This window comes from Filicampus tigris, chromosome 19 (assembly GCF_054856515.1).
Source record: "Filicampus tigris isolate MCC_2025a chromosome 19, RoL_Ftig_1.0, whole genome shotgun sequence".
NCBI lineage: Eukaryota > Metazoa > Chordata > Actinopteri > Syngnathiformes > Syngnathidae > Filicampus > Filicampus tigris.
In genome coordinates, this window is record NC_141235.1 from 12,229,287 (window position 1) to 12,250,678 (window position 21,392).

The 21,392-nt window shown below is 42.9% G+C and overlaps 2 protein-coding genes across 4 annotated transcripts in view; both read right to left on the reverse strand.

The window, feature by feature from the left end:
- Positions 1–232: 232 nt before the first annotated feature.
- bsk146 (brain specific kinase 146) lies at positions 233–13,737 on the reverse strand. 2 transcript variants are annotated; one of them, XM_086015640.1, is made up of 5 exons: positions 13,479–13,737; positions 5,273–5,452; positions 4,609–4,811; positions 3,494–3,685; positions 233–3,404 (listed from the first exon to the last, which is right to left on the reverse strand). In XM_086015640.1, the coding sequence occupies exons 2-5, from the start codon at positions 5,442–5,444 to the stop codon at positions 2,697–2,699; spliced, it is 1,275 nt and encodes a 424-aa protein (XP_085871766.1). In that variant the 5' UTR covers positions 5,445–5,452; positions 13,479–13,737; the 3' UTR covers positions 233–2,696. The 2 variants fall into 2 exon arrangements, with proteins under 2 accessions (XP_085871766.1, XP_085871765.1); XM_086015639.1 differs by having other exon boundaries at positions 5,273–5,542; positions 13,479–13,736.
- A 1,435-nt stretch (positions 13,738–15,172) lies between these two features.
- LOC147129558 (uncharacterized) overlaps positions 15,173–21,392 on the reverse strand; it is a 47,356-nt gene continuing 41,136 nt past the window's right edge. For both annotated transcript variants that reach the window (XM_086015637.1, XM_086015638.1), the window contains 6 exons: positions 20,625–20,739; positions 19,093–19,224; positions 18,738–19,010; positions 17,099–17,258; positions 16,865–17,030; positions 15,173–15,856 (listed from right to left, as the gene is read on the reverse strand). In XM_086015637.1, coding sequence (XP_085871763.1) covers positions 15,446–15,856; positions 16,865–17,030; positions 17,099–17,258; positions 18,738–19,010; positions 19,093–19,224; positions 20,625–20,739 — 1,257 coding nt within the window. In that variant the 3' untranslated portion in view covers positions 15,173–15,445. The remainder of the gene's footprint in view (positions 15,857–16,864; positions 17,031–17,098; positions 17,259–18,737; positions 19,011–19,092; positions 19,225–20,624; positions 20,740–21,392) is intronic.

Here is a 21,392-nt window from a genome sequence, read left to right on the forward strand (position 1 = left end):
GTTTTAAATGGGAAATAAAACGGTTTTTAGACTTTTCCTTACTCGTTCCGGACAACAACAAAAAAAATTCAATTTTGGTGTGTTTGTATTTTAAGATGAAAATCAAATGAGTCGTTTTTCCATTTTTTCCATATCTGCTTCCAAACATAATATCCAATGACCAAAAGAGACACGGACCCCTATTAAACCAACAGGCCCTTCAGAAGCCGAAAAAAGTAAAACAGAAAATAGATGGTGAGAATTCTCAATTTTATTGACTAAATCTGATTTAACAGGAAGACGGCTGTATTGCAGAGACAGAACCAAGTTGGAGTGCTTGTGGCCATCTACTCACAAAACGTCACAAAAATGATAACGCTCGGAAATATGACATTGGACACATACACCGAAGCTCAACTATTACGCGTGATGAGAATATGGTGGGATGATGAAAACAGGTGGATGGTCTGAGGCAAACTGTTTGGATCGTCAATTTTCAGTTTGGCGTAAATCATCTCCTCCCACCTCTAAGCTTAAGTGCTTTGGACGCGTTGAAAAAAAATCAGCTACATTGTTGAATCTAATCATGCCACGTAAAAATCTATAATGATTATTATTCATTTTTTCTGCCAATAATAGTGTTGATGTTGAATTGGACAGGCAGAACAATTAACTGCGCTTCCACAAGATGGCGCAAGGAACATCACTTTTTGTGGGGACAGGCTAAAACGCTTAACGTGAAGTGTAAAATATCTCTACTCATGCAACATCTGAAAATATGAAATATTCATATTAATATTTAATTTTCTGGACGTGAAGTGTTTTCCTCTCCATGGAAAAAGCTTAATGTCAGAAAACACCAAATGTGGCCATCTGTACTTATTCGCCCACGTCAACCTCTGAAATTATTCGAACGATCGCCCCTATATTTTGTATTTTATGGATAAGCGTTTTCCTCATTAAGCGACATGAAGCTTCTGTACTAACTACCTATGGAGAGGAAGACGTTAACGTCAATCAAATCCAAAATATCGGGATGATTGTTATCATATTTGCAATGGAAATAAATAGCGATAATCCGCATTTAAAAAAATTGTATTCTGACATTAAGTGACGTCTTTGACTGTTCCGTCAGTGTGACATTTTTTGGGGCTGATTTTTATCATATAAATTTCGCAGCACAATTTACAACTGATCTTGCAAAGATTTTTGTGTTCGCCAGGTTAACTTATTTCTTTTATGTCACAGTCAGAACTCAAACGTGAGGCTTGTTAACGAACGTGCTGGTTGATCTGATGATGATGATGATGATGATGATGATGATGATGATGAGGTAATGGTCTTCTTCTTAATGCGGTCATGTGAGCGAGTCGAAAGTACTGCAGCGGCAGTAAACAAGTAGTAGCTGCATGATGGGAGGGAGCGCGTCCTCAGTGTCCCCATCCCTCCTTTGTCCTTTTGTTTCGAGTCCCATGAGGTCAGAGATTGTCACAAGACGGACATTTTTGCATACTCGCTGGTTGATCTCGGATGATGACGGTGACGATAATCCAAGCGGGCCGTAAAATGCACAACTGTGTTGCTTGCGTCTACTCATCTTGTTTTGACGATTAGCTTTAGCGTTTAGCACACAAAGTTTCATGCAGTGGGGAAAGACACAAAAGGCTCACTCCAAATGCAGATTCCAGTGGGGTTTTTTTTTCAAATGGTTCAGTTTGAGAAAGGATGATTATTTTTGCTGTTTGAGAACAACTTCCATGCCACTGTGTAAGCTAAAAGTGGCCATTTAGAAGCTCCTAAAATCATTTAATTCCCTACTGTTGTTAGCGCTATCTCGTCATGCTTTGCTTTTTTTTTTTGTTCCAGTTCCTGAAAGTGGTGATATGAATACAAGACATTAATACAAACACACTAAAACACACAGAATAGAAACTAATATTGAGATTTTTTTTTTGTTTCCTTCTTTTTTTTCCTTTTTTTTTTGTTTTAGCCCTAAAACGTCAAGAGATCGTATGAGAGTCCCTCTTGGACGCGATGCGAAAATTGTGCTACGTCAAAAGATTCCACGTTCCATTATTTTTTTTTTCTTTGTGTGTAAAGCTGCTGAGCTACTCATCATGCATTATTAACTTGAAATTTGTGTTGTTTTTTTGTGGGGTTGGGCAGAGTTGAAAATAATTGAAGATGTATATTTTGGGTAACACAAGAGTGAGTAGAAAATAGTGTGAAGTAAATATGTTCAAAGCACAGAGTTCCAAACCATCGCACGTAGTGGAATTTGAGCCCGAATCTTCTGACTTAAAATCACCTCTTGAACGCGTTACAAAAAAAAATGACCCAGTTAATGAAACACACTTGATGTATTTAAAAGCACTTCCTCTTTCAAGTTTGTCGTTTAGTGAGTCAAACGTTCGACGCAATTCAAGCTTTGTCCACGTGGGGGCGCCAATTCAAGCCCTCGAAAACGTCATGTTCCATCCTGCCTTTTCTTTTTTTTTTTGCTCTTTTGGGGGAAATATTGCTTTAGGAACGACGTTTTGGTCTTCTGTTGTACTTTCCCGCTTTGTTGAGCTCGTCCGTCATGTGCTTCCACAACATCGACGACGGTGTTCAGTGTCTCGTTCTCCGTGCATGCACATTGACTGTACGTGGGTGGATGAGTGGTCGAAGAGCACACCGGTGAGACGGGATTAACGTAGAAAATGTCGGCGGGGCGCTCAGACGCATATCTCGATGGGCGTGGCCACGAGCATGCGGCCTCCCGGCGAGCCCTTTTCCCGCGGCATCCTCTCGTAGCTGTTGGTGGACGACACCGAGCTGTTGGTGGACACGGACACAAAATGGTGGCCGCCGCCCAGTTCCATCGAGGCGCCTTTGGCCGCGCCGCCGCCACGCTCAGCGGCCGCGGGCGGCACCGGCGAGAGGGGCGACAATGGCGACAGAGTCTGCTGCTTCATCCGCTCCACAAGGAGTTCCTCGTCTTCCTCGCCGGATGAAGATGAGGACATGTTGTCGTTCACCTCGCCTCGCACGCTACCGCTGCCGCCGGCGCCGTTGCCCCCGTTGCCGTTGTTGTTGTTCTCGCCGTCCAGCATCCACGAGTGGCTGAAGTATCCAAACACCTCTTTGACGGAGCAGCGGCGCTCCTGCTCCACGGAGAGCAAGCGGCGGAACATGCGCAGGGCCTGCTCGGTGAAGCGTCTCCACTGGGAAGGCACCGTGTTCGTCCTCCTCCTCTGCCAGCGGATGAACTCCTGGTAGAAGGAGTCGGAGGCCAGCGCCTTCTCCCACGGGAAGTTGCCGGTCAGCATGCAGAAGAGAAGCACGCCGAAGGCCCACACGTCGGTGCTGTAGTCCACGCAGAAACCCTCGTGCCGCGACACGTCGCACAGCTCGGGCGCCGTGTACGGGATGGTGCCGCTGACCTAAGACGAAACCAGACATTCCAGAAAAAGAGCGCCCAGTCATTTTCCCGGTCAAAGGTCCACCCCGACCGGAGGATCTTGTTACTCACTCGTTTCACGGGCGATCCGGCGCGACGGGTCATGCCAAAGTCGGACAGCTTGACTTTGCGGCATTCCCGGTCAAAAATGAGAATGTTTTCAGGCTTGATGTCCCTGTGGACCAGCTTCTTACAGTGCAGGTAGTCCAAAGCAATGGCTACTTGGTGTACACAGCGCTTGGCCACTGCTTCCGGGAGACCCACCTAATAGAGTGGAAAGGGGGGGGGGGCATTAAGGAGGATATACATCACTGGACCGCACACACTTGAAATAGTTACAGATGATGGCGGTGCTATTCAAATATTTACATACTCAAATATGATTATGATTATAATTTGATCAATGAATTGATTTCTACAATGCTTCAGAGGGAATGTCCGAAATCCGGTGACGTGCACCACACACATCTGTGGAGCGCCAAATCGGTCATCCTGCGCCTTAAACACACCAAAATCGCGTTATCGTCCACCTGCGCCGCAAAATAAACCTGAAAATGTTGTCTTCTTTTTGTGACCAAATTTGCAGATGCGCTGGGGGGCAAGGCAGAAACGCCCATATATACATATCTCAATCACTACATTGCAATGATTATTTTTTTACACTGCCTGCTACTGCAGAGCAATAAGCACAAGAATGGAGGACTAAAAAGTTTGGCATCATTTAATGCTTGATAAAAGGAGCTAATGTGCCGAATCCAAAGCAAAGCTGGCACGAGTTTCGCAACTGCACGTCTAGGGTAAAGTCATTTTTTTTAACAGCATGCCAATTTGACATTCTCATCCACTGACTTCCACGTCACTTAACAGGCCAGGCCTGAAGGCAAACACATATTTAACATCACGTGGAGGATGAGGATGAGGACCCCAAGTGGACAAAAATAACACCTGCAATTTTTTCCAACCCCTCAAGCAATATTTTTCAAAAAGCGACTATTTCATTTCTGCTAAGAAACATGAGTGGAATTATTTTAGGAATTATTTTAATTTTGTTTACTGCACGACAAGAAAGGAGCCTGTAAGCCAACCACGGAGCCAGTCGCTCTTACGTGGTGCCCATTGATAACGTCTGGTGTTCAGTAATTCTAATAATGCGGTCATTCGTGATTAGAAACAACGTGATGGAGTACCTGCGGAGGAATGATGTCGAAGAGATCCCCCGCTAGCGCGTACTCCTGCGCGAACACGTAGTACTCGTCCGTCTCGAATGCGATGCCGAACATGTTGATGATGAAAGGGCAGGGAGACAGGTAGAGCGAGATGCTGTACTCCCGCAGGAACGACTTCAGCTTGGTCGTCTTCTTCTTCAAGAACTTCAGGGCCATTTTTGTACCTATGAGGCGAGAAAACAATAATGATTTATTGCAATTTTTGTGAGTGTGTTGACAGGACACTTCTTCAGATAAACCTGAGTATTTTACGTATATATATATATATATATATATATATATATATATATATATATATATATATAAAATATATAACATTTAATGAAATAATAAATTCATCTAAATTAATTAATTACTCTAAATTAATTTTATATATGTCTGTATAAAACTTTTGACTCAAGTAAATATCTGTTACAAGCTTCGTAGAAAATTGTAGTTGAAAAATACGAATAATCGCGATCAATTATAGAAAATTTTGCAACTAATTAGTTTTTAAAAATGTTATCGCTTGACAGCACTAATATATATATATATATATATATATATATATATATATATATATATATAGTATTTAGTAGTATTTTGAATGTATATTTTTATATTTTGGTTTAATTGGGTTCCTCACCTCTGATCTTGTGGATGACCAGGTCCACCTTGCCATAGGTGCCCTTGCCCAGCTCTCTGATTACTTCGTAGTACTTGTTGACTTCCACCTTCTCCAGGTTCTGGGCTGCTATCAGCTGCAGCTCATCCAGGATGTCCATATTGGCTTGCGACGTCAGCGAAGAAGAACTCATGCCGAGGGCTGCGGGTGAGGGAGGACGCAGCGAGAGGACGGAGTGAGGGATGGACCCCGAGGCGGGACAGGAGCGGAGGCAGCAAACAGTTGACGTTACTGGAGAAACATAAGAATGTTTCTATGAAGATATTTTGAATGTAATGCTTGTCTCGCATGAGAAATCTTTGTGACTGCACTACTGAACGATTTGACATTCACCAATTAGAGAGTGAGAAACTGAGTGATGGCTCGTTGTTGAGTGATGGCTCAAGTGTGCGCAAGCCTCTTAGCTGGGCCACCATTTTGAGCGACGGCAAACCAGTTTCAAACATCTGAAATCAAATCTGAAATGTACACCATAAAGTTGTTGGCCTTTCATTCAACCGCTATCATTTGTTTGAAATTTCTGGAGACAAGAGAGACCATTATCTAAGTTGTGTGTCCTTGCTAAAGTACTTAGAAGGTTTGTAAATAAAGAACTTTGGAGTTTTTAGATGGGAACAGTTTTGTCTCAACACCTGTCTAGTTTCAGGAAGAGTCACAGTACAATAACTGCCACTGTTAAAGTTATGAATGACTTTATTTATGCAATCTTGACACTTGGGGTCTATAAATTTGCCCTGTCATGCTATAGGTTGGTTCTCTAAGTACTCCTCTGGAAGATAATTACGTGACAAAATTGCCAGAGCTTCCTCTTCTGTCATTTCTGTGGAGAGGTGTGCCCCAGGGCTCAATATTGGGGCCGCTGTTGTTTTGCCTGTACAGTATTTAAACAATCCCTGCAACAATAGTTGTCATGCTGCTTCTCCTTTTTACACAGATTATGCAGTCCTATAGGGTCGCTTTACAAATTGGTGGCCACTAGAGGGCGATCGAGCTGCTGCTTAATGTGTTTTATTGTTCAACAGTGGCACATGTCAATGAATACTATGCTCCCTCACACAATATTAGTATTAGACTTATGGTTTGTTGTACTGAAGCAATTGGTTGTGAATATAAAGCTTTGCATCAATTTACAAATCTTGTAAGTCAATTAATGTCGTACATGAGATTTTGGGGGTCATTTTAACTCATTCACTGCCAATGACATATTGATTTGTCTTTTCACCGTCCAGCCATTTATCTTTTTTTTTCAACGTTTTTTCAAACGATAGGGTACAAGAGGGTCTGAAAGTGTCTGGCAGTGAATGAGTCAAAAGTACTTTGGGAGGTATTGAAATATCTCAAGTGATCACTCTAAGTGAATCGTAGTCCATTTTAAGGGGCAAAGAAATGCAGTCTTAAATTGATAAGTTTAACTTCATTCAGTTGAACTTGCTGGTTTTATACTCTTCACATTTGGCTCTTTTACAGCTAGGTAACATACTTATATCCACTTGACACTAGCTTCCAAGTACAATGGGTTTAATTAATTAGCCGTGTTGGGAAAAGTAGTGTAGATTTTACTAGGGCTGCTCGATTATGAAAAAAATATTAATCACGATTAATTGAAGTCACGGTTATTCAAACGATCATTTATTGTTTGGTTCAATACAAGAAAATGTTTCAGCAAAAAAAATATGAAGACAAATACATTTCTTTGAAACACTACAATTATGTAAGTTCGAAACAACATTTATGAAATTAGTTTTTATCGAATAAGAAAAGGCGCAAATGTATAAATTCAAGAACGATTTCCTTTGTGCAAACAAACAATGTGTTGGATATAAACGCATATTAATAATCGTTTTTTACGACGATGCCAATTTTGCAATCGAGGAGTGTAATATCGTAATTTCCTTTCGATTAATTGCACAGCCCTACATTGTAAATAAATGGACAGAAAATAGCTCCTCCTTTTGTGACATTGCAGTGTGTACACACTGCATTAAATCTCCAGCGATCTTGAAGCTGGTTGCACCTTGCACAGGAAGTCATTCTCTGGGACTAAATTGCACGAGTGCATCGGAATCTTGGGAAGTCGGAAAAGTATGAGCGCCTCAGGGCGCAGTCACACTGGGTCAGTTCAATCGTACGCCGCTTCGGAAGGGTTACTCATCGCCCGCTGGCCCGCGCGCTGACTTTGCCGCGCTCATCCGAGCTTCGGCACGTTTAAGTGCCACAGGGAGACACAGACGCAGCCCTGCAATATATGCATTCACTTGTCGTTGGCTTTTCGGGGACACACTAAGTGGACTCACGTCGGGATCAACGTGAACGTTTTTTTATATTTAACTAATAAACAGTGCAAGTCTATTTGACACTATTTACGACGATTAGGAACTCGGTTGCTTGAGGCACATCTGCCAAGCTACTGTTTGCGTTTTGCATTCGTCAGTAAAAATATGACTGAATTCGGGCTACGTCTATCAATTATTTTAATGATGGATTCATATTATTATTTTAAAATGGACATTTCAAATTGACATTACATAAATTGGAAAAATATATATTATGGTTCAGGTACTACTGGTTTGGTCAGAAAATGGGAAAAAAAATGCTGATAGTTGATTTCTAAAGTAAAAGCAGAATGTTTGCAAGTGGTTTATGTTGATCATCGATTAATTGTCGAACAGTCAATTAATCGTCGCATCTCTACTTTGTATCATTGAAAATAACAGTGGTCAACTTTTACACTTGTGAGAATGTTAAGAACGATAAAAGTTGCATAACTGTGTACAGTTCATAAAGGTTTGAAATGGCATCGGTTTATTCATATTTCCGATATATTTGGGAAAAAAACCACGTCTTGTCATCCGCGAACATCAATTCTATTTAACAGTTCTACTTGTAAAGTGGAGGTTAGCAAATGCCAACAAATCTTGCAAATACCATCCCCTGCAGCGCCACTGTCAGCTAAACAGACACTAATTAGCTGAAGTGAAGACTGAAGATGTTTAAAATGCCACTTCACACACACACACGCACACACACACATTAGAAGCTGTGTCACAGTGTGACTTTTATTGATTGCTATATTCCTTCATCTTGTGGTTGCCAAATCGGACAAAACCTGAAGCACATCCGATACATACGTGGATGAAAATGCCCCGAACGCACGCACAACATTTATTGCATAACCCGAAGCACCAGACAACAGCTTCTCACTCTAAAACAGCCACTTAATATTCCTCCCGCCGGCCCGTGATTCACCAGCGCACATCCCCTGCCATGAAACGCACGCATCCCACATCCGACCGTTCTCTCATCCCTTCCAATAATGCGCACCGACACCGGCGGAGCAGCTGCAAATCTGGCAGCACGGGAACAACTTTGTGAAAGAGCAGACTGGCGTAAGTACCTTGTCATCGCCTTCCAAAGGCCGCTGCGTTACGCCGTGGGAGCGTTATCTTTCTGTGCCATGTACACAGGAAGAGCGCATGACACAGCAGGTACTGAGGAATGACTCAGTTTGGGTGATAGATGCATGGAGAATCTCTCTCTCGCTCTGTTCCCGTCTTTCTCCAAAATAAAAATGGGGAATAAAGGGGGCGCAATCACAGGAGGGGGTGTGCGGCGCAAATGAAGCTTCATGAAGCGCTTCATGATCTTTTTTTTGACTCTTCTAGATGGCCCTCTTGGTTTAAAGACGCAGTGTAATACATTTCTATTGCAATAGACTTTATCTTGAAACCAACAGCACCATCTAGGGCAGTAAAAAATATCACAAGTGCTTCACGAGGCTTCATTTTCCCATCACTAAAAATGAAGCCTCATGAAGCACTTGTGATCTTTTTTGACTCCTCTAGATGGCACTCTTGGTTTCAAGATTCAGTGGAAATGTCATACATTTCCATTGCACTGGCATTTACCTATAAACCAACAGCACCATCTAGGGGAGTAAAAAATATCACAAGTGCTTCATGAAGCTTCATTCTCCCGTCACTATTTTTTCGATTTCTACTTCATTTTAAATGAAGTCAAATATTTAACTCCTCTAGATGGCACTATTGGTTTAAAAATGCAGTTGAAATGTCATAAATTTCCATTGCACTCAGCATTTATCTTTAAACCAACACCACCATCTAGAGGAGTAAAAAACATCACAAGTGCTTCATGAAGCTTCATTTTCCCATCACTACTACGGAGAAATTAGAGAGCTGGGCACGCGTACCGATGGCAAGGTGGACCTGGTCGTCCACAAGATCAGAAGTGAGGAACCCACTTAAACCAAAATATAAAATATAAAAAATTGAAACCGCCACTCAATCGCAGGGCACGTATAGACAAACATATAAGACACTCATATACAACTAACTTTAATCAACTCGACAATATCTCAAGAATAAGGGATGGTCCTTTGAGAGAAGAGTGAAAGGCCCTCCCGAAACAGAGGCGGAGCCTACTCCCTCAGTTATCGTCGGCTCACAAACTGTCCTGAAGTCTCTACCCCAAAGACTGACAAGGCATCAAAACCATATTTAGACGACCCCAAGAGACGCTTTCCAGATTAAAGCTGACACAACAAACAGAAAGACTCCAGGTGGCAGGTTACAAAATAAAACATTAGCGTGAGAGCCGTCACATTAGTAGAAGAAATCCTTTCGTCTTTCTGTCTTAACAAGGCTATTTTTCACTCCAGCCTTAAAAGATGGTGAATTTAATCATCCGACACAAAAATGAGTCACGGTGTAAGAATCAACTTCACACGAGTTCTATATTATCAACCTGTAAATACGACCCAAATATCATCTCTATCTGTGTCACTGAACTGACAAAACAAACCTAAAAATCGTTATCACTGCAAACTCCACCTTTTAACACAACCGGTTACTCCTCTATTTGTATCTGGCAACAACTAGGCTTGTTATAATGTACCAAGAGCCGTGTCCCGTATTTTGTTTTTGCCCAGTTCTGTATATTGATAGAGTAGAGCAAATAACTCACGTTGCTGTGTCCTCAGCTTGCTAAACCCTTGGACCGAGACCCCTCATGCAACCAGAGCCGATCAGACAGGCATATTCATTGAGCCAGGTTTCCCACCCGCCTCCGACCCGCTAATATTTAGAGCAACGGCATCTTCGGACTTCTAAAGCCTTTTTCCATAGCACTGACCTTTGAGTTTTCCGCGCTACACACACGCAGCTAAATGCGGACGCTAAAAACCAGTCCAAAGCTGTCGATTGGATGTCCAATGATTTTTTTTTTTTTTTTTGCGTTTCGTGGACATTTTGTGTTCAAAGTGAAATAATAATCATCATTTTGTCTTATTACAGCACTGTATTGTGTACAACTATAAGTACCGTAGCATTCGTGTTTTGGGTGAGTACTTTTGTTAGGGGCGTGGCCTAGTGAGTGACGTCGAATTGTTGCGTAGAGCAGCTCCATACGAGTGTTCACCTTGCACACATGCGGCATGACAATTAGTCATGATGCTACATGAAGCACTTGTGATCATTTTTACACCTCTAGATAGTGCTCTTGGTTCAAAGATAAATGCTAGTACAATGGAAATTTACAACATTTCCACTGCTTCTTTAAAGCAAGAGTGCCATCTAGAGGAGGCAAAAATGATCACAAGTGCTTCACGAAACTTCGCTTGTCCATCGCTCATAACAAATAACTACTCCACTCCATTCTTTCTACTTAGCTCAAGCGGCGGTGTATCAGAATTCAGATTTTGGTTTATCCACCCAAAAAGCAAAAAACTGACCAAGCGATTGCTCCTGACTTGACGAACTTGTCATTTCAGGCACTCGTAAGTAGGGCCGAAAAATGAATAGAATTTTATATATACACTATATATATATATATATATATATATATTTTTTTTTTTATTGTGTGTAAAAAAAACCCAATTATATATATATATATATATATATATATATATATATATATATATATATGCTGTCAAACGATTACATTTTTTTAACTAATTAATCGCAAAATTTTCCATAGTCGCGATTAATTGTATTTTTACAACTACAATTTTTTATGAAGCTTGGAACCGGGATTTAAAATCTTGGAATTAATGTGGAAAAAAAAAAAGTACATTTCGATTCAAAGACTGTTCTAAGGGTTTTCTTTGATCCTTGAATACGATTCTTTTCCTGTAAAATACAACGGTTGAACGATACACCAAAGACGTACAACTAATATGGTATTTGAATTTGGCTTTGCAAAGTGTGCAAATTATTTTGGATTTCTCCAATGAGCCGTCAAGCAATTTTTTAAAAGTAAAACTACGTAAAAACCCGTCTTTGCGACAGTGGCTCTCCTCTAAGTTTGGCTGCACAGTGAAATTTTTTTTTTGTGCGTTTTGAAATTTAAATAAATTTCCATCGTTAATGCTTTAATTTTGACAGCCCTAATATATATATATATATATATATATATATATTTTTTTTAAACTTATTTAACAGTGTTTAAAGAGGGTCTGAAAAAAATGTCTGGCAGTGAATGAGTTAAGAGGTGCAGTCCACATGTTTACATATCACTATTTCATGAAACATGTTGACGTTTTTTAACCCCCAAATTTCTTCAACGAGTGTGAATATACCAACCGAAACGAACACACACACACACACACACCACATCTGATAAATCCACATGAGTACATGATGATGACATCTGTCTGTATTTAGCGAAGCGTACCAACAACAGCGAGTGCTGCCAGACAAGATGCCCGCCGGCGTCCTCTTGCCTTTTGTGTCCCACTATGTGAGCTGTGACTCATCATGCTGGAGTCGATCTGCTTTTTAATATCCACCAAGTGTCACGCTTTAATCCCACTTTGATCGGCCGTATGTGTCTCGCGCACACATGCGCTGCCCACGTGACCTGCCCCGATCAATGCCTCCATACATAAAGCAAACACAGTGCTCAGACTACAAGAATTCATTTGAATTCACTTGTGCATGCTTGATGACTTATCATTTTATTTGTGTGGCTCAATGGTAAAAACAAGACTAAACAATATAGAAACTGTTTGTTTAAAAACATTGACTTTGGGATTAAAAAAAAAAGACATTAAAATATTACAATAATGTAAAAGCCGTATGTTAGAATGGTATTGTTGATTATGATTCAGGACTGCAGTAATCTGAGAATATTTACGAGTGAAGAGGCCGAAATTTGACAATTTCAAGTTACAGAATGGCTCCAAACGATTAATCGATTATCGAAATAGTTTTCAATTAATGACAGTGATAATTGATTCACTGTTGATTAACCAATTGATTCTTTTGTCTACATGTGTTGCTCCACCGCTTGTGTTAATAAAAATGGCAAGGCTAAAATTGCAATGGCATGGACAATTTTAAGTTGAACAATGATTCTAAACGATTAATTGGCTATCAAGATAGTTGATGATTCATTTCATAATTGATTAGCTGTCAATTAATGGATTGATTGGTGCACCTCTACCTGTGATTATCATTTTGTCTGTCCACATGTGTTGCTCCACCGCTTGTGTTATAAAACATTAAGAGGCTGAAACTCGAGGATTTTAAGTTCAATTATGATTTGATGACAAATGATTCATTAATTATCAGTATAGGTGTCAGTTAATTTGATAATCAATTCCTCGTCGATTATTCAATGAATGTTCATCTCCAATTGGATATTTTTTTTAACATAAAAAAATGCTAGCCCATAAAAGCTTTTATTTTTTTAATTATACAGTATATATATATATATATATATATATATATATATACATATATATATATACTATACACACACGCACAGTATATATACACACAATCTGGACTATATAAGGTCAGTTTTACGGGGAAACATTACATTCTGCTTTCTTGTTCTCTCAGCAATTAGTTAAAATGCTCCCCACCTGCAGTGTGTCCTCAGACTGCACTGACTCAGAGGAAACAGAGCTGAATGACACACAGACAAACACACGCATACACACAATGCTGCAGACACCTGGCTACCCCCACATTCAGGGGGATGGAGTGCTTGATAGCAATGACAAAAGAGGGCAATATCTTTTGTGCATTGATGTCAGCTTGGAGATGCCGTTGATTCTCGGATTCAAGGGAACACACCGTAATCCAATAAGGACAATTTGTCATTTAAACAAGCCGATGCAGCGATTATTGAAGATGAAAATGCTCACCATCGAATAGATGCTCAGAGCGGGCTGTGGAGTCCGCCCTGGCTGTGCGTCCAAGCGGCTGCAAAACACACCGGACGTCGGTGAGGGCGCATACTAGAAGCAGGTGAGGCGGGGAAAAGGGCGAGTCCGCGCGATTGTGGCCGTCCACCGAGCAGCTGGGACCGTGAGCATCCGCGACAGCCTCCTCCACCGGCTTCCCGTGGCGTCCTATTGTCTCCGCATCGCTCTGTCCTCCAGGAGGGGAAGAGAATGGAGGCAGGCAGGAGGAGAGGCGAGCTACCTGATTGGAGGAATGAAGGATGAAGCCCCGCCTCCTCGCCCGAGCGCTGGCGAATGGCAGCGAGGCTCCACCGGGAAGCCGCGGCTGCTCGCTGTCTCCGTACAGAAAAACGCTGCCACCATGCTATAAATCGTTCTTTTATTGTCAGAGCTTGTGTGTGAAGCTATGGATCATTCAGCAACAGAATGCCGTGCCGAAGTCGTTTGACCTGATGTGTAAATGTTTTTTTTTTCCATCAATAAGTATTCATTATTATCACATTTTCCACGAATCCAGTGGTGAAGCACTAACATACAGTTTTGTAGTGATCCTATTAGCTACACTGGATGCTAGCTTTTTGTTGTGGTTTTTTTTGTCCAATCAGATTCCAGCCTTTATGCGCTGCCGTGTAACTAAATTAACAATGGGACTGTTTCTTTCACCAATCAGATTTCAAATTGGCCTCACACGGCCAGCTCGCTGCTCCACGATTACGTCAGCAGTTTTGGCTGGTCGGTGCTAGCCAAGTTTGACTAGCATAACAATCAGCATCATTGGTGGATTCATTTGATATTTTTTAAAAATATATATTTGTGGCAGTTTGTTTTTGTATAATATTGGTTTCTATGATTGTGCGGGGCAACAGTGGCTCAGTAGTAAGTTATTGAAGATGCAGTTAAAAAAATAAATAAATAAAAATGATGCCCTTTGAGCTAGCCAATGTCTCCACCAACCTAGCACAAAAAAAGTCCACCACTTTATGCCCATCCCTTTAACTCATGACATTGCTTGTATACATACAACAGAGTGTACATTTAAATTCCCTTGGGGGTTTATAATCACTTTGATAAATTAAAAATTAAGACGTCTTTAGCGGTGGGATAAGCCAGGAAGCTTCATTGAAAGCCCAGATACAAATGTTCAGCCCACTTCTGTGGAAAAGGGTTTAAGGATTTTTCGAATGAATTTAACCCAGCTTCAGGTCCCTTATGAGATCAAGGTTGCAGTGCACAACACACCGAAAAGTATTGGATTGTTTTCTCGATGATAAAAACGGCTGACACACTGCCAATCGAGCACGCGTCTGTTTTCGTTTGAACTGAAAGGCTACGGTTGCCATGGTATTGCATCAGAAGTCTCACAAGGCCTTTTGCTGTCCGCGCATCACCACCATAGCGTCTATACATGTGTGCTTCGGAGAAATGGAGGCAAGCGAGCAAGACGTGGGTGTCCAGTGTGTGTGTTTGCCAGTCCATCCTTGCTCCTCGAGCGGTGTAATGATCACAGAAAAATCAACACCGGCAAGGAAGCAGTCAGCTCCGCTTCCACTTCAACAAACAACAAAAAATCACTTCATCTGTCAAGTTACTCTCGTCACACTGCACATGATGGTGTAGGCTTAAAAAAAAAAAAAAAAAAGCAGGAGACAATGTAGTAACATGGAAATGATTTTATCTAAAAAGGTGTACAGATTGAAAATTGAGATCCGAATTGGGTTAAAACATCAATGTGCCCTAGCGACGTCTCATAAAATTATACATTAAAAAAACCTGCGACATTAAGACAAAAAAAAAAAAGTGATTTCTCAAGAACAAGGATTTGTAAAACAACACACAGCAGATTAAAATAATCGATCAAATACATCGAATAAAAGTGCATTTTTAAAGTTGACATCAGCGCAGTAAGTGAGCGAGGAAGAGTATTTTCCTCACACGAAGAGAAAGAGTTCCAGCTTCTTGGTGTGAAGATGCTGCGCCAGGTTCTGAATGCGACACAGGCGCACGTTCTGGGCGTCTCCGGCGTTGTACACCCGGAAGATGTGGTAGCGTTCTTTCCTGGTCAGCGCAAAATGCAGCTCGTTGGCCGAGAGCACGATGAAGGACCGCTCTTTCTTCTTGGTGGACTTCACCTCCACGTACACCACGCGCTCCTCCCCCGCCGGCCCGAAGGTCAGCTCGAAGTCGTACGGCTGCCCGCTCTCGCCGCTCTGGTTGCACCACGCCACCCGCGTGGGCCGGCCCGGGTCCGCGCCGTCCCTCCAGTGGCAGAGGAAGGAGTTGACCAGTAGCTCCCCCCATTCGCCGATGGCTTTCAAGTCCCTGTGGTCAGTCATCACCACCTAGACGAGAACAGGGCCATTTGCTGAGAAAGCGCCGCGTGTTGTTTGTAATCAACCGTCTACATGCTCGGTTGACATTGCGAGCTTTGTCGTATTTGGAGTGGCTGGTTATGGAGTCGAACCCATGGGATGGGCGATAAATCAATGCCGATATGTATCTTTGAGGGAACGTGCCATAAAAAAAATAAAATAACACGGCTGGATCGATACTCGGTGAAGAAGTTCGCCGTCTATGATGTGCTAGCTACGCCGTTAGCTAGCTCCTACCCTCAGCCTTAGCGTCACATTGAATCCACAATCAGGTAAGTAAAAGGAGAAAATATGTCTTCCACCAACAATGAGCCTTCGAACAAGTTAAATTGGGGAGGGTCAAAACGAAAATAGTGAAATAGAATTTACAACGGTATGCCCTGTTACAAGAGAAAAGCCAGCTCTAATATGCTAGCTTTCTGTTTTAAAGTGGAAGTCAACGCAAACATTTTTTTTTTCAAGAATATGTTCTATGCAGGTCCACTAATCTAAACACGGCATTCTGATTAATATTGGGTTTGTGGAATATAAGTTAAGCAGCAAAACCCACCCGTTTTTAGCCATCTCAGGGGGCGGCCATTTTGTCACTCCTGTCGACTGAAGATGACATCGAAGTTGCTCGGGGCTCAGATAACGACCAATCGCGGCTCAGGTTCAGAAAACAGGTCAGCCGTCGTTACCTGAGCCCCGAGCAACTTCGATGTCATCTTCAGTTGACAGAAGGGACAAAATGGCCGCCCCCTCCCTAGTGTATAATAGAGGCCCATTACAATTCCATTGAAGAAAAAAAACCATGCCATTTCCACCCCCAAAAAATATTGAAAACACATTGAAAAAAATTGTGCATAGAAGTGAATGAGCAGCTGCTGAACTACAAGTATACACTGTACCACGTTTAAAGTCTACATGTGTTGCTGCGCCGAAACCCGCCCATCTATCCCATCTAAAATCAACACATTTCCAAAGAAAAGCACTGACGGTGGCGGGTCTCTGGCAGGTGACGTCCAAGTCCTCAAGTGTGGCCTGTAGATGCTGGAGTTGGTCCCACATGGGAAAGTCCAGGTTCCAAAGGGGTCTGTGGGTCTCCGCGTCCCCTTGTGAGCCTTTGAACAGGCTGGGCAGCACCACGGCCTCGGGCACAACACTTGGAGGACACACAAATACTCAGGAAAAAGCGGGAGTCCAATATGGACTTTTCAGGACGTCACTTACAGGCTGTCTGGAGTTGGTTGCTGGGCCCCCGCCGCCGGCGCCCCCGCCGCCGCCGCCGCCTCGATGGGCTGCGCAGATGGAGCACTCGGAGCCGGTTCGGGATCAGTGAGGCTTTCCTCTCTGGTCACCTCTGTCGATGATTCGCTTGGTTGATGGCGCCCTGACAGGGAAGAGCGAATGGAACGTGGAAATCTATTGCTTATTTGGGGTTTTGGTTGGGTGGAAGTAAAATGATAGTAGACTTCCATCGCGCTTGCATGTCATCGTAGCACTATCGGTAACATCGATGTACACTGTTCTTTCCACCCTTCCCCCATCCTCAATGAGGATTGAGGCAGATGGCGACTCCACACCAAGTCTTTTTTTTTTTTTTCCTCTGTCGCTACTATACTCGCTCATGTCAGGTTGTAATGGCTCTCTTAAATGGATGAGGACAAGAAAAGTGGTCTGAGATGACTTTTGGGGTGATGTTAAAATAAATACAAACACATTTTTAAACAGGAAGTCAACCCCAAAATGTTTTTTTTTTTTACAAGAATATGTTCTGTGCAGCCCCTCTAGAAAGAGAAATCCACCTGTTTTTAGCTAACTCAAGGGGGCGGCCATTTTGTCACTTCTGTGGACTGAAAATGACATCACAGTTGCTCAAGGATCAGGTAACGACCAATCACGGCTCAGCTTCAAAAAAAGAGGTGACCCGTGATTGGTGGTTACCTGAGCCCTGAGCAACTGTGATGTCATTTAAGAGGCAAAATGGCCGCCCCCAGAGATGGCTTAAAACGAGTTGATTAACTCTTATTCCACAAACGCAATATTCATCAGAATGCCGCGTTTCAACTAGTGAGCCTAAATAGAATATACATCCCTTTAAGTTGTAAAATCCACCCATTTTTGTCCCTCTCAGGGGGCGGCCATTTTGTCACTTCTGTTGTCTGAAAATGACATCGCAGTTGCTCAGGGCAACAAAAATAAAAATAAAAATAGCGACAAAAATGGCACAATGACCACGGCTCAAATGTTTTCTGAAGCTGAGCATTGATTGGTGGTTACCGGAGCCCTGAGCAACTGTGACAAAATGGAAGTGACAAAATGGCCGCCCCCTGAGATAGCTAAAAACGGGTGGATTAACTCTTATTCCACAAACACAATATTAATCAGAATGCCGTTTTTAAACTAGTGGGGCTGCATAGAACATATTGTAAAGATTTTTTGCGTGTTAAGACTTCCCCTTTAAAGCGCAAGTCAACCCAAACATATTTTTGTCAAGAATATGTTCCAAGCGGGCCCACTAGTCTAACAACGCCATTCTGATAAATATTGCGTTTGTGGAGTAAGAGTTAATCCACTTGTTTTTAGCCATCTCTGGGGGCGGCCATTTTGTCACTTCTCTCGACTGAAAATGACATCACAACTACTCGCAACGACCAATCGCGGCTGACCTCTTTTTCTGAATCCGAGCCGTGATTGGTCGTTGCGAGCAGTTGTGATGTCATTTTCAGTCGAAAGAAGTAGAGCGCCGCTGTCACGTTTTGCCACCGTGTGCTTCTTCAGGCGTTTTCTGCCCTCGCGGCCATTTTTGTTTGGCGGTGCGCCGTGAGTTTTGGTTGCTCAACAACTTTTAGCCTGATGCAAGTATAACCTGGAGCCGGTGCCGCGGCGCTAGCAGGAGCAGCACGAGGCTGGCTCGTAGTTCTCGGAGCTCCCGCTCGCTCTGATGCTCTGCCGTCGGGGCCCTTTAATGCTTTATCACCCTCGGTGTTGCTGTTGTCGGATTTCGGTGGACCAAGATGGCCGCCGCCGCCGCCTCTGGCCGACACGTCTTTTTCCGGGTCTTTGTCCTCGGGTGCGGCAGGAGGCGGCCACATCTTTAAAGCGGCTTCTACTGCGGCTTCATCGGGGCGGCCTGTCGCCGCTAAAAAAAAAAAAAAACATTTTAAAAATGAGCGCGTGCTTTCCGGGAATAACGCTGAATCCCGACGGTGTGTGTTTCGCACCCGTGTGATGGCTTCCTGTATTGACAACAGATGCTCGCGGAGGCCAGGAAATTAACGTCATCTCTCCGTCTTGTTGTTCAGGGCGAGCTAACGCTAATGGGGAACCGGCGGAAGTGGGAAATCTTGATAGTGCTGGGGAAGAAGAAAATAAATAAATAAATAAATAAATAAATCATTTCCAGATCAAACGTAAATAGAATCCATTTGCTGTGTCCGCGCTTCCTGATCTTTGAGGTCCGGAAAAGAGCCGCTCTTTTGAGGCGCCGCGCTTGCAATGTGAACAAAGCCGACATTTACATGCTGCGTGCGATGCTTTGATGCTGAGAATCGGTCCGCACACCCGGGATGAGGCTGGCGATCGAGGGGAGCGTCACGTCAGAGTTCACTGACCGACGCAGGCGCCGAGAAATGAGCCCGACGTTGTTCGAAATTCGATTTCGTGCTCCGGTCGCCGTGCTAAAAATTACATGCAAGTGATCTCTCATTTTGAACACCAACTAACATGACCCGATTTGATTCATTTTACACTAAGGATGAGGGATGGACCGATTATCGGCCGGGCCGATATTCGGCATTTTGACGATATTCTGCATTTAAAAAAAAAAAAATCTGACGGCCGATAAATCAATATAAAACCACGTTAACTTCAAGGAACTATTTATGTACATTTTCAGTTAACTTTATAAGTCCACTAATAATCGGTAGCGGCCCTGAGAAAATCGGTCTCTCTCTACTAAGGACGCAGTGAAATACAACGTTGCTTATGACGAGCCCAATGAAAAAGAAAGTACCGTTACATTGTCTGTCTACTGAACACACGTTGATGCGCACTTTGTGGTCAAACATCCGTCGCTATCTTAGCATTAGCCTCAAGCAAGCGAACTCACGTCTAAGCCGTGAGGTTGTTTTAAATACGCGCGATTACCTTTGTGATGTTCGCCGTTCCGAGTTTGTGTGGGCGCACCTCCTAGCGGCCGATGTTACTCCAAAAACAGGACGCGTCTCGATTTGCTGGAACGATTCACGAATCGCTAACGCTAATCGCGACGGCTAGCAGAGGCTAATTTTGTCCCTGTCTACGAACGCACGCGTGTACTGTGCCTAGTGCAAATATCGATTGTATTTTCTGTTTCTTGTTGCAGTTTCACAAGATGAATAATAAAAAGGCAACTGGACCGCACACCTGGAGTCTGTTGATTGAATATTTAGCTTTTGGGATAAGCTAGCTTTCTCGACTAGCAAGGCCTTTACAATCTGTTTGATTTGACAGTGAATTTAAACAGAGTCTCTTTTTTGAAAGGAATAAAAGCACATTTGAAAAAGTCTCCCGCGTGGCTGATTGTATCTCGGAAAACTGTTTTTTTTTCCCCTGTAAAATGAAATGTACTTGTACACAAAGAAAAATCCAACAGTTCAAACACTCAAGCTAACAATTGACTTTGGGAACAGCTCAGTGCCCAACTCGGAAGAGTTAGCGCTCCAATATCGGAGGCGACATTTTGAGGGCCGCGAGGCCGCGAAGGCATCCTTACTTTTTTCCAGGGTGACCTCTGGCCGAGGAGGCTCCGGGACCTCCCACTGCTCCTCCTCACCGGGCAGCTCTCTGATCTCCTCCTTCATCAAGAACCTCTTCAGGGCTGCCGGCTCCTGTTTTGGTTAGAATATACGCTCAGGGTCGGGCTAGCTAAGGTTACTAGCTAGCTACAAGGCCTATCGAGGGACCTGGCGCTAAAAACTCATCGTTTCAGTCATCAGTTTGCGCATTAATTTATTAAAATCGCACTTGTTTTAAAGCAGCGCTGCGCAAGAAATCGACCTTAATAAAAAAAATGTTCACAACTCTTTCGATGAATCGTTGACTTACAAGTACAGTAGTTGAACGTTTGTATCGTTTTTACTGGCACAAAGCAACTTTGAGGAGGACGGGATCAACCCTGGCACACCCAAAAATAAAAATGGCCTGAGTTGCTTTACGGCATACTCGCTTCCTCCTTTCGCTAGAAGGACGGCTCAGGATTTCACGACACTACGCGCTGGCACGCATGTGCTTGATTTTTGCGAGGAAAAAAAAATACCGCTTTTGTCCACATGGCGCCGCCACAATCAACAAAAAAACGATATGACACAGTGTTTCTTTAATGTAAAAATGTCATTATTCTTTTTATTCGGATTAAAAATCGCTTCAAAGGTCATTATTGCAGCGCTCGTCGAGACAAGCTAGCGGCCGCCACGATGATGAGATGATTTACAAACGACCACCAAATCATTTCAAGGCGAAATCAACCCCCCAATTTTTTTTT

What these genes read in the sequence shown, in the direction of transcription:
- bsk146 (XM_086015640.1), bottom strand. Translation starts at nt 5,444, where the DNA reads ATGAGTTCTTCTTCGCTGACGTCGCAAGCCAATATGGACATCCTGGAT. An exon ending in GGTCATCCACAAGATCAGAG is followed by an intron (nt 4,812 to 5,272) that starts GTGAGGAACCCA and finishes CTCGCCTCATAG; the next exon opens with GTACAAAAATGGCCCTGAAG. An exon ending in CCGGATCGCCCGTGAAACGA is followed by an intron (nt 3,405 to 3,493) that starts GTGAGTAACAAG and finishes GTTTCGTCTTAG; the next exon opens with GTCAGCGGCACCATCCCGTA.